Source organism: Aythya fuligula, chromosome 15 (genome assembly GCF_009819795.1).
Source record: "Aythya fuligula isolate bAytFul2 chromosome 15, bAytFul2.pri, whole genome shotgun sequence".
NCBI lineage: Eukaryota > Metazoa > Chordata > Aves > Anseriformes > Anatidae > Aythya > Aythya fuligula.
In genome coordinates, this window is record NC_045573.1 from 12,094,058 (window position 1) to 12,106,982 (window position 12,925).

General features: G+C 55.8%; 1 protein-coding gene across 3 annotated transcripts in view; it reads left to right on the forward strand.

Moving 5' to 3' along the window:
* The window catches only part of RAB11FIP3 (RAB11 family interacting protein 3), a 64,124-nt gene that overhangs the window by 29,169 nt on the left and 22,030 nt on the right, over positions 1 to 12,925 (forward strand). For all 3 annotated transcript variants that reach the window (XM_032197404.1, XM_032197406.1, XM_032197407.1), the window contains one exon: positions 11,907 to 12,094. In XM_032197404.1, the coding sequence (XP_032053295.1) occupies positions 11,907 to 12,094 (188 nt within the window). The remainder of the gene's footprint in view (positions 1 to 11,906; positions 12,095 to 12,925) is intronic.

Sequence of the window (12,925 nt, forward strand, 5' to 3'; positions counted from 1 at the left end):
GGGGCTGAAACTATTCCTTTGACTTTCCTGACAATATATTGGGCTCTGGGCAACTTCCTTTCCCCCTGCTCACGAGAAGCACGTGTCCATTGCTTGACACGTCTCAGAGCTGTCCCTTTGCCACCCGGTGCCAGCAGCGTGCGTCCCGGCCAGGCGCGGTTTCTGCTGAGCCCTTTGGCTGCCCGGGCTCAGCGCGTCGGGCTGACACCGCCACCACAAGGGTCACTTGTTCCCTTGGCCTGACGAGCTCATGACCCTGCCTCCCTCCACCAGAAGGCTTTCCAGGGCACGTTGGATCTGAGATTATTTTTCCATAGGCTGAGGTGCTGTCGTTGTCTTCATCTACGGCTTGTGCGGAGGGCGTAAGATAATTTTGGTGCTCTCTTTTTTTCTGGGGGGTAAGGGATAGTTACAGCTACCCAGCGACAGCGGGATAGCGAAGGGGGGCAGGAAGGCAGGACAGGACGTGGGTTTTCACATTCCTCCCTCTGTACTGCACGAGGTCACAAATGGGTTTTATTCTGTTTGCTTTTTTTTACCCACCGAGCTGAGCGCTGAGCAGTTCAGCGGCTGTGACGCCCCGAGTCGCAGTGCTCGTGCAGGCAACGGCTTTGGTTTGTGCTCCTCAGATCTACGTCACGGGACGATCGCGCTGCGATTCAGAGCAGAGATGTTTTCGAAGGGCTAATTTGACACAGATGAGCTCCGTCAGTGCTGCAAGCTGCTCTGGGCAGGAATACCAACAAGCCGGGTGCGTGCCCCGCCGCGATGGAGCGCTTCTGCCCCTGGGCCACCGGTTCCTTGCGACGACAAGGTGAACCGAAGGAAAAAGGTGATGAATCCTGAAATCGCCTTTTCAGAAAGGTGGCAATGGATTATGCTGCTGAAATCAGGGTAATCTCGAAAAGATCAGAGCTCTGTTGGTGTCTGTGTTTAATATGCTGGGGAAGAATTACCCTTGTTGTCTTGGATACGTGGTTCGAAATACTCTCCAGCCTGCAAGGATTTTGTAGAGATTTCAGCAAATGAGAACATGATCGAGAAATACCGCCCGGCGTTGCGAGTGTAAAAATAAACTGGTGTCTTGGGGCGTGTGTTTTTTTGTGCTCGTTTCGCTGAGCTCCCAACGTGCACTTTATTCCCCTTGTCCTGCGGAGCCGTGCCCTGGGCAGCGTGAGCTGTGTCGGGGAGGGTGAGAGGAGCGGTGCAGGGGGCATCCTGCTGGGAGCTGCAGCCGAGGGGTTTTCATCGCTGTGCATCAAAGCCCAGCAGGACCTGCGGCAGGCTGGGCTTGGCTGGGTGCAGCAGGGAGCTGTGGAGATGGTGAGACAGCAAACAGGACAAAGAGCAACGACAGCAAACGGAGCAAGTGGCCGTCCCCAGGACGTGTTCCGCCTTGCCTGGATCCACCTGGAAGAGAGGAGGGGGGAAAAAATCCTTCTGAAAGTGAAGGCGTTGCCTTTCCTCTGAACAAACCTCCCCCCACGCATCACCAAAAAGCGTTTCGCATGGGAATGGCCCCGTTTCAGACCTGGCAAGCTTGGTGCACAGCAAGCGTGGGGCTTGAAAATGTGCTTCTGCGTGGGACCACCAGGCAGCAAAACCACCTCTTGGAGGCCACCGCTTCCTTCTCAGCCTCTACACGAAGGCTTTTGGGCCACGGGTGAGCCCCTCTGGCTTCGGCAGGGTGGTGGGGCTAGGGGCACAGCCAGCTTTTGGCCTTCTGTCACGTCCATGGACCTTCTAAAGGCGACCCGGAGGAGTGGTGCTGCGCCAGGCGCTGAGAGCAGCCGCGGTTATTGTGTCTGGGGTTTCGGCCCTCGTCCCTCTTAGCCGAGGAGAATCACAAGGGCTCGAGTGCTTGGCTCTTCCGAGTGCCGAGGCCTTGACAGAGAGCTCCTCTCCTAAATGTTTGTTCAAACAAGTGTAAACAAGAGCTTTAAGCAGCCTAAATGAAAATACCTTCCCTTTGTTGATAAGGTTGCTCCTCTCGGTGACTCATCCCCTCTGCTGGTGCTCGAACATCTGCAGAAATCCCCGAGGATCCAGCACTGGTGTCTCTCAGCGAGCGTTTGCCCTGCAGAGGAAGGAGAGCCACTGCTTGCACCTTCGAGTAAGGGCAGAAAAGCCTCTTGCAGGAGAAGAGGTCTGAGCTTTGCCGCTTTGCACAGGGATCCAGCCCCGATGTGATCAGCTCGGCTTGGAGAGAGGGCAGGGACAGAGAGAGAGAGGCGGTAGGCAAAAACTGATGTGGAGGAGAGCGCGGTGTTTTTATGTTGTATTTGGGTGAGGCTTGGACTTTCTGGAGTTAGGGGGAGTCCCCAGCAGGGCCAGCACACGTCGGAGCAGAGCGTAAGCCCTGGGGCAGCGCAGAGGCAGGCAGCGGGAGCGAAGGATTGTGCACGATGAGCACGGAGCTGCTGGCTCCTGCTGTGCCCTGCCAGCTCCAGTCCCTCTCTTAAATGGTTTCCAGAGAGGATTTCTGGTCGTGTACCTCTGCTGAGACAGCAGTTCGGAGGGGATCAGAAATGCAGGAGCCTGGCTTCCTGCAGCCACGTGGCGTTTTGCTCGGCAAGTGGTGCCTGCAGGGGCTCCCTGCCATCCCTAGCTGCGCTGCCACGCGTGCTGAGGGAACCTCATCCCTTGCTCGCCCAGCTCCGGGGCAGGGACAGCATCCCCTTCATCCCCTCGTGGGGCCACGTGCCTGCTGGCAGCCCCACGTAGTGCCTCCCTGCCTGACCGTGGCTGCAGGCAGCTCTCTGCTCCGGCAGGGAAACGTCACCTAACAATAATCCCAGCGGCTTGGCCACCCTGCAGAGCAGTGCAAAAGGACCTTGGAGTCCGACTGGCACCCAAGTCCTTTTTGGCTTTCCCCCAGGCTGGGCTGGTGCAGCCTCGCCGCTGACTAACGGGGAGGTGGGAGTTATCCTCACCTCCCTTTGCCAGCTGGGCGGCATCAAGCTGTGCTGGTGACTCACTCCCGAGGTACGGGGGCTCCTTTGCAATGCCCTGCGAGGGGGGAAGGTGAATTTGGATTTGGCTTTCTTGATGCCTGCTGTGCCCTGCGCCCAAGACAGAGCCCTCTGCCCGACCTGCCCCGTCTCCTGGGGGCAGCTGAGCCTGCCGGAGCAGTGCAGAGCATCAGACGATAACAGAACGATTCTCCCAAAATGAAAGCAAACCACAAAGATTTGGTGTGCTGCCAGAGTTACTGGGCACGGAGATTTGTAACCTTAGGTGGGTCGGAGGAGAGGCAGAGCCGGTGCAAGGCTGTGTGCTGTAAAGGCGGGCCAGGAGTGTGATAAAACAACGCAAACACTCATTTCAGCCATGGCAACTCGCGATTTGGGCCAGCCTGATGGCAGGAAGGCCCTCGAGATGTGCAAAACGGGGCAGCCAAAACTGCAGGTGAGGGGTGTAGAGGAGGAGCGGGGCTGTGTGAGGGTTTGTGGGGCTGTGCACGGTGTGCAGGGCTGTGTGATGCTGTGCAGGGTGTGCAGGGCTGTTGCCATCTGCTGGGCAGTCGCTGGGGCTCCCCGTGGTAGCAGCGAGGAAGGATGCATCGCAGCCGCCAGAGGGGTGCTGTGCGTTCTCGGGACAGCAGCGCTAAGCAGGCGAGCAGCGGCGCTCACCGGACGCGTGCACCCTGCAAGCCTTCTCCCCCAGCTTGTCCCCTGGGCTCAGTGTTCAGGAGCAACTCACGGCACAGCTGGAGTGGATCTGGGGAGGAAAGCAGTCCCCGGTGGGGTTCTGCGATCCTTTTTGGGGTCCCACGTCTAGTTTTGGGAGGGGGATGCCCCTGGATATCCCAGCCGCCCTGTCTGCAGTGAAATGAGCTGGCGGTTGCTGCAAACTGTTGCAGCTGTTGAAGCTGGAATCTCTTTTCATGTGGAGTAATTGAATTGAATGCTTCTGGAAGGGTGTAAAAATCAGAGGGAGGCAATTTAAATCCACGCTGCAGAATTTCTCCGGCTGCCTGGGGACTGAAGGCTGGCACGACCCGAGCTGTGTGGTGGTGATGGGGGAGCTGTAGCTGAATCACAGCCTGCAAGAGCAGCTCACGGGCACAGCGGCCACCGCTCCTCTTGGCTTGTGCCTCGCAGTGGGCACATGGGGGTGGTTTTATCTCCTCCTGGGCCCTATGGACCTTCTGAGCACCCCTTCCTTACTGCAGGCTGCCCTAGGAGCTGTTTCTCTTCCGCCACGGCACAGAGCTGGCTGCTGAGCTCAGGCAGCATTTGCAGGATGTGGCAGCTCAGCTCAGGCTTTCCCTTCTCCTACCACTGCCTTTCCCTGTCTGGTAGGACCGGCCTCTGCAGGCTCCCGTGCATGGGAACCCCAAAAACTCATCGTGTCCGAACAGAAGGTGATCACCAAACCCTCTTCAAGTCACTTGCTGGAATTAGCATTGCTTTGGCCATAAAGAGCTGCTGCACTCAGAATCATTGGGGTGGCTGCAGGAACTGCAGGAGTGTGAAACACGATGGATGCAGCTTTGTCTGCTCGTCCATCCATCCCCTAGGGGAGCCCACGGAGCCTCCCTGCCCCGCAGGGCAGCAGCAAAGGCAGCCCCGGTCGTGCAGAGCTCTCGTGTTCACAGCAAACAAGCGAACAGCTGGTGTTATCTGCAGTGATTAGGCACAGAAAACATGGTGATTGCTAAAACTGCTGGATCAAACTCCAAAATCTGGCTCTGCTGACCACCTTGTAAGAAGCAGCTTGAAAGTACCAAGGAAACTGATGTAGTGTACGGACCTCAGCACTGCTTAGGGTAAGGGATGAGAGGTGGGAAAATCAGGCACGAGTGTCTCTGTAGTTCAGGCATGCTGTGAGAAATATCCTTGGTTGGAAGAGCTCCCAGTCGTAGTGTTTGCCTTGTGCGAGATAAGGTGGAAGGAGTTTGGAAAACAAGGACCTTGAAGCTTTATCTTGAGCCGCGAGCATGGCCGTGGGACCCAGAGAGGCAGGGGCTCGGGGCTCGGGGTGGCCAGGAGCGCATCAGGCAGCTCCAGGAGGCAAAGCTGTCTCAGTAAGAGTTCCCAAAGTAAAACTGGCAGCGCTTGGTGCCTCCCGACGAGCCTTGCCTTGTGGTACAGCGGTGCTAGAAGGTCCCTGAGGTCCCACAGCGCAAGCAGGGGAGCTGAGGGAGCAAAAGGGCTGTGACCCCGCTCGGTTAAGTGGCAGATCTGGATGGAGCCAGGACAGGAGCTCGGGTTAAACCATAACTGTGCTGCTGCTGTGCTCGGTACCAGAAATCCCTGAGCACAGAGGGTCGCCTGGTTATCGAGCAAGGCGCTTCCTGCTGGTGTTGCCGGAGCAGAAGGTCCTGCTTGGGGCACCGTGCTGCAGGAAGGATGTGTCCCAGAGGGGAGCAAGAATAGCCCGGAGAAAATGAGAAAATGTGATTTGTGGAGGTAATGGGAAGAAATGCTCGTTTATGCTGGCTCCCGTGACCGAGGGAGACCAAAGTTCAACGATGGGAAGTTTCTGTAGGGGGAAGGAGCAGAGTTTTTGGTATCTCCTGCACAATGCAAGAGAGGGTGTAGCCGAAGTGGGGAGGGTTAGGCTAGACACCAGGGAGTGACTTTCTGATCAGCAGCAAAGCTCGGATCTTCACTTGGAGCGAGGGGAGAGGTAGGACCTTTGGATGGAGGTTTGGGGGACCTGTCAGATAAACTGTGCTAGAAATGGTGAGCTGTGCTCCTGATCTGGAGCAGGACAGCGAACCAGGATGGGCTGAGCTCCTCGTTCTGTGCGTTCGGAGCTGCGTGCGGGTCCCACAGAAGAGTCAGGTCCTTCAGGCCTGATGCCATTGTGCCTCTTGTGGACGTTTGGCTGAAGAAGCTCGTGTTGGTGCTCTCCTCGGTCAGGGTATCGCTGCTGTGACAGAGGGGGCAAGCTCGGGGTGCGTCGTGGGGGGGTTCAGTCCCCAACCCATCAGGGAATGGCATGTGGGCAGCATGCGACTGAGATGTTCCTGTCCCCAAGTGCTGGCTCAGGGAGCAGTCTGAAGGAAGAGGACTTGGAGAGGCAGCTAAAATAAAGAGATGGAGAAATCAGGCCCTGTTGGGATCCCAGGTGCGGGTATACACAGAACAGCCCAAACCTCTGGGTCCAAGGGACAGGGACTTTGTCCCTATGCCCTATGCTTGGGGACAGGGGGGTTCTGGGGACCCAGAGCGCTTCCTCGGGTAGCACCGTGCCGGTGGCTCTGCTGTTTGCTGAAGCAGCAGCTTGGGTGGGGGCAAGGTGGAGCTCGGGGCGGCGTGTTTGTAGCCGGGTATCCCTGCTGAGCCAAGCAACAACCTTTTGGGGTGGCAGTCACCCACCCCACCCACCCTGCATTGCTCTCTGAGTCACTGTGGCGGTGATCACTTATCAGCAGCAAAGCGCTCCTGGTCTCTGGAGTGAACAAGACGGGCGTTATTTACTTTTCTATTTGTTGTTATAAGGAAGGAGATGGTTATTTAATGTTTAAATATTCACCAGGAACAGCAGGAAAGATGAGATAAGCCTGGGAAGCCTCTGTAGCAAGAATGGCCCTCCTCGAAATTAACCTTCTTAATTGGAGGAAGGTTTACATAGAAAGAAAGCACGCGCACCTGGAGCGGGGCTGGCCGTCGCGTGGGGCGTGCTTTTATTTTGGTATTCACATAGCTCGGGTGGCTGCAGTCACACGGCAGGGGAGTGTGCATTAGCTCACATATTGTTATCGCGGGGGCTGGAAGGTCAGGAACAAAAGGCACTCTGTTCCGCGACCTGAGCTCCGCTCCGTTGGTGAACCTCGCGCCGAGCCTTTCCGGGACTTCGCTTCCCTCCTCCCGCCCAGCAGGAGCTGGATTCAACGTGGGCAAAGAGGCAATGTGTCCGCAGGTGAGTTTTGTGCACTAGCACGAAATAAGGAGGGAGCTGGGGTCCTGGAGGAGGCAGATCTCTGTCCTGGGGACTGCTCCAAGCCCTGGCATCGCCAGGAAGGGGCAGGCTGTGTCTGCGTAGCTGCAGTCCGCCCAGGCAGCTGGGCTGGGAAGGACGGCGGCTGCGGGCTTTCCGGGCATGGAGGATGTGCCAGATCTTGTAATTTTTGTGTTTGATTGTTTGTTTGTTTCCTGATGGGTGTTCTCTTGCCCAGCCTGAGAGCTGGCATTGAGTGCAGGAGCCTCAAAAGCTTTTCAAGTGGCCCTGGACCTGCTTTGCTCGGGTCAACCTGATTTTGGGGCTGTGCCAGGCTGGGTGGGTCATTGTCGTTGCCCCAAGCTCAGTGAGGACCCTCTGGCTTCTCTGCAAAGTGGGTATTGCCCAAATAAGCAGGAAGAGGCAAATACCGGGGCTAAGTGGTTGGTGCCTTGCTGCTGGTGATGGTCCCCAGTGTGGGGTTATTTGGTGGGTGACAGGTTCCTGCTGGCCTGTGGCCAGTGCACGGGGCTGAGCTGACACAGGGCGTTTCAGGGTGGACTGCCAGCACAACTTGCCTCCTCTCTCCCCTTTACATCCGTGTAAAGCCAATTTAAACACATCGTGTGACTGGGCAGGTGCCTGTCCCCAGCACCACGAGCTGAGCTGGGCTCACTGTCAGCGGCCAGGCCACTCCTGCAGGGCAGGACACAGCACCGAGCACCTGGGGGCTCTTTTTGGTGGTCTCCTTCCCCTGGCCCCATGTCTGTGGCTCCGGACAGAGCAGTGTTCCCAGCTCGGGGGCCATGGCCACAGGATGGGAGCAGCACAGTGTGTCCTTGGAGGGTGCTGTGTGCCACCCATCCCTCTCCCCCACCTGTCCCTCAGAGCTGGCGTGAATCACAAATACGCTCACTCTTGCTGGGAAAACAGAGTTGTTTTTCCTTTTCCTCCCCCCCCCCCGAGCTTCCTAGTCACTGTGGCCAGGGCCAGCGGCGCTGCAGGGTGGCGAGGCTGCTGGCAGGGACCGGCTGCCGCCCCACTCATGGTTTTGCTTGTATTTCGGGTGAAATTGTCCGTCACGGATCAGAGCAGCCAAACAAATGCTCCCTCGAGCCTGGGGTGTGCTGTGCTTTTTCCCAACAGCCGTGCTTCGAAGCACAGAAGCACCCCTGAGCGCGTGCCGCCGCCCCGCTCCCCGCCTGCTAAAGCTCCTCACAGGGGCTGCCAGCCCCAGAGCCCTCCTGAGCCCCATCCTCCAGCCAACAAAACGCCCTGCAAAGCTGGCAGGCGCCCTGAAGCCGGCACAGAAGCAGGAAGCTTTGCATGTTCGGCCTCGCTGGCTCGCATGTGGCTTCGGTGGTGGCCTCTGTGGTGTGGCAGAGCCCGTCCCTGTGGCTGGCTGCCGCCCGGTGCTGACTCTGGGGGTGGTGGCCGCATCTCATCACCTCAGGCCTCTCTCGAGCTGCCTTCCCCATGCCATCTTTGTGGGCTACCAGACCGGGCACGTCAGTGGTGACGGGGCTTTATGGTCCCTTAACGTGTCCCTGCCCATCCCGTGCGGGTGACTCTAACAAAATGGCCGCAGACAGGGCTTGGGCCTCGTGTGGGCGTTAGGGCACAAACCACAGTCAAGCCGTGGTTTCGGTTCAGGCTGGGGTGTGGTGTCCTGATTTTAAGGTCTGAGGTTGACCTGAAGCATCTCAGGGGGTGTTTTATTTGGTTAAAAATGAAAATAGGCCGGGGCTGGTGGTACTGGGCTGTTCTGAGCGTGCAGTGGGGATGTGCAGCCCCCCCATGGATGTGTTTGCCAAGTGGGCATTGCCTGACCTGCTGTGTTGTGATTTTTTATCTGAAAAAAAGCTCTTACTTTCTGCCTGTGAACAGAAAAACAAGCTTGGCTGGAGGAGAGAGATGTGGCAGTGGGAATTAAGGGGTCAGGATACAAATCAGCTGTTCACGAGGCCATAAAAAGAGCTTTGAGATCTGCGGCTGCACCTTTGCCCAGGGCATAGGGTTTTGGTTTTGCTTTGCTTCGCTTTATCAAGCATTCTGTAATATCTTCCCCTAGTCTGCTTGTTTGCCTATCTCCTTCTGGCATCTTTTCTTGAGGTTTAATTATTTAATCTGTGATAAAATGTAAAGCAAAGTTCTCCACGCTCGTGCTCAGGAGGAGAACTTTGTTTAAAGTTTCACCTGTCTCATAACTCATTGACCGCATGGGTTTAACTTTAATAAGGCTCTTGCATTTGAAATTGAAAAAGCATTAAAAGAGAATAATCGAGGTCCAACGTGCTAATGTACTGCCATTACATACCGGCCCTGTTGGAGGGAGGTGCAGAGCATTGTGAGTTTGGCAGAAATGGGAACATCCCTTCTGTCGCATGGTTTGTGGTACCCAGCACAGCTGGCCTAGGGACACACACAGACTGGTAAATGTCCCCTCCTTAAAGATTTAATCTTTAAGCATAGAGTAGAGGTGGTGTTTTGTTTGACTTTTTTAAATCTGTAAGAAAAAAGAATATTACTTCTGTTTTCTAAAATATCCTTTGAAAACTCACTATATCCAGGGAAATGCAGGAGTGAGGTAGCAGTCTGTATTCTCCTAAAATTCCTTTAATAAGACAAAAACAAACTTCAGGCTCGTTTCTTTTGACCTTGTGAGCGGTGATGGCACACAGCAGGGCTGTGAAACAGGCTCAGGTTGTGCCAGGGCCACTCTGGTTGTTCCTCAAGGTGCTCCTGGACCGTGGCCCTCGCTTTGGCCCTGCCTGGCTGCGTGTGATTGAAGCTGCAGCAACTTCTGTCCTGGTCTCTTCTGGTTTCTGTATGCACGCCACGTGGGATGTGGCAGGGCAAAACACATTCTTCTCCTTTGCTAAATACAGGGAATGTTTGCAGATGGTGTTCCAGGTCGTCCTTTAAGGAACAAAATTGCTGCACGTCCACGGTGTGGCTGGAGGAGGATGCGGTCTGTGCTGTTCTGGTGGCTACCTCTGGCTGCCCCCTCATCGGCCAGTCTGCACCATTTTTTCCTGTCGATAAGATTTTTGAAGCAATTTGGTAGATAAATAATTTGATTGAAGGGCATTGGGATGTTGTGATGTGCTGAGCTGTTCGGCTCCCTGTTACGCTTTGTGCTGGGAGGCCAGCGACTGTAACCTCCAGAGGGTGGGTTTTTAATCAGCGTGTGGGTTGGGAGATTTGTTTTGTTTCCATGTTTTCTTGTTTGTTTGTTTTGCGATAGTTGTCTTTGTTTTGTTCTTGAATACACTTGAATGTATGTCTGGATTTAAACCTTTCCAGGAGGAAGGTTTTTGTTCTTTTGTTTGTTTATTTGTTTATTTTTTTTTAAAAAAAACAAGAGTTTACTTTGGAGTCTGCAAGCAAAGTTCTTTCCAATTTTGCTTTAAATCTGTTTCAAGCAGGCAAAAAGCAGCCTTTTGAAGCAGGCAGGTAAATGTTCAGATGCTGGTGGCTGCTCTCCTCCCTTGGGCCCTCTTGGCTGCCTTGGGTTCCCATCACTCTGCGCACAGCAGAGCTGCACAAAGCATCAGTGTGAGCTGGGGATGGCTTTTGTCCCCCCAAACAGTGTCACAACACGGCATTGTCCCACATGCCAAAGCCCGACCTGCCCTAAACTTGGTGTACCCTGCAAATTGCTTTTGTTTTCACGTGGGAGGCAGGTGAAGCCACTGCCTCCCCTGTTGGTGACAGCGCTTGCTGCAGCAGCCTGTGCCGTCTGGTGGAGTTTGCTGGGCTGGCCCCGTCTTCCACGGGTGGTGACTTTGGACTCTGGTTCTGTAAAGCTTTCCATCATGTTTAACCTGGGGGTGGTGGCTGCGAGAGGCCGTCTGTCTGTCTGTGCTGAGCTGGCAAGAACTGGTGCCGCCCTCCTGGTCGTGGAGCGGGTGGCTCGAGCGCGAGCTTCCCTTCTCCCAGTTCATCTGCGTGGTGTCTGCCCAGCTGCTGGCCTTCCGTGGTGCAGGGCTCTGAGAAACGTCACAGAATATCGGAGTTGGAAGGGACCCACGGGGCTCATTGAGTCCCAGATCCCCAAAGGACCACCTGAAAGATGCCATTTGCTTGGATGTGTTTGCAAAAAGCCCTGGTTGCTGCCATGTGTGCCTCTCTGGTGGAGGAAGAGGAGTTTGCTTGGGCATTAGTGCCTGCCTCCAACGTGCTGCTGCCGTGGACAGGGGACCAGCTGGAGCTCCGTGCCCCCACTGACAGATCCCAGAGGCACAACTGAGTTCATTTGTTCTGAAACCACCTGGGGAAATCCCAGCAGTGCTGGGCCACCAGCCCTCACTGTTCTCACCAGGTTTTCCCTTGTGGCCTCACGGCTCCGCTCTGCACATGCGGGTGCAGGAGGCTCAGCGCCGCCCGTGCTCGGGGTGGAGGAGCCTGTCCTCGTGCCAGGGCTGGGAAAACCCAGCCCTTTGTGCTCGTGGTGTGGGCTCCTGAAAACCAAGCGCCCGGAGCCTGCTGGCTCGCTGCAGGTAACGGAGATGTGGCGCAAAGTATTCAAGGTGCAGTCCCAAAAAAGCATGTCCTGAAGATGCAGACTGGTGGTGCAAGCCTTGCAAACCAGAGGCTGTAGTAAAGGTTTATGAAGCAGCTGAGTTTTCTGTTGAGGGATGGGAGGTGCCTTCATATTACCAGCGGGGTGGAAAAAGTGCTGTGAGGGCTGACTGGTGGTTTTGAGCGGTGGTTCGTGTGGAGAACTCAAACTGATAACGTGTATTTGTAGCAGTGGGGTGGGTGAAAGGAGCCGTGATGGGAACTGCTGAGGGAGCAGCAGGTAATCCCTCTGGGACTCCATAAACCCAATATAAAATCTCTCTGAGTCCCAACTGCCAAGGCACGGGGTGGCTCGGCAGAGCTCCTGGGCATGGCGTATGCCTCATGCTGGAGAACTGCTGTCCCGTACGGGCTTGGTCCTGCTCTGCAACCCAACCGCGTGGCTCCAGCACCTTACGGGGCTGCTTTTTCCCTCTTGTGTCTTGTAACAGGCAAATGAGGTGACCGACAGCGCGTACATGGGCTCGGAGAGCACCTACAGCGAGTGCGAAACCTTCACGGATGAGGACACCAGCACGCTGGTGCACCACGAGATGCACGACGAGGTGGAGACGGACAGCGCCATCGACTCCACCGTGCACTCGGAGTTCACCGACCCCATCGAGGAGCCGGAGCATGGGTCAGTGGCGAGGGGCTGCGGGGCAGGAGGGGGGACAGACAGGAGAGGACAGGGACCGGGGGAGATGCAGCCCGAGGATTTAATCGAGTGGGCTGAGCCTGCCTTGCCAAAACTGGTTGGCTTGTTCGTAGTGTTTGCCGCTTCACCGAGACCAAAATAGCTCTTCTTGAAGAATAATAACGAGGCTGCGCCGTGTGTAGGCTGGTTTGGAGCGTGGCCTGGCAATCTCTTTGAGCTAATCTTTGCTTGCCTTGGGAGAACTTCTGTACCCTCATTAGCATCTTTAACTTCTAAAATAAGTTCTCCGAACACCTGAAATACCTGCAGTTTTTAATCTATCGCTGCAGCCAGAAACGTAACGTGTAATTTTCAAGTCAGGAGGGGAACTCGCTGTACTCTTGTTTTTCCTAAACATGCGCGTGCCCTTTGATGTGCAGCCACCTCCTGTAACAACTAGTTTGAAACTTGTGCCCCGAGCACAGGGAGCTGCTTCCCCGTCTGAACCGCTGCTGGCGAAACTGCTCCCGGGCCCCCTCGCTTCCTCGATTTTGCAGGGAAAGTTGTTTTGGGGGTGAAACCAGGATGCTGGGAAGGCAGGAGGGGAGAGAATAGCTTTGTTATCAGCGGCCCAAAAGCATGGGTCTGTGCTGAATCTTCTGGAGCTGCTGTCTGCTTGAGGTCTGCTAACACCTGTGGGGTGATTTTTGGCCAAAAGCGTGGCATCCAGGCTCGGTGCCGTGGCAAGCACTCACAGCTCCCTGAGCTTTTAGAAAGCGGGGGGCTCCCTGGGGCTTCCCTTCCGCCCCAAAAGCACATCTGGGGACACACGAG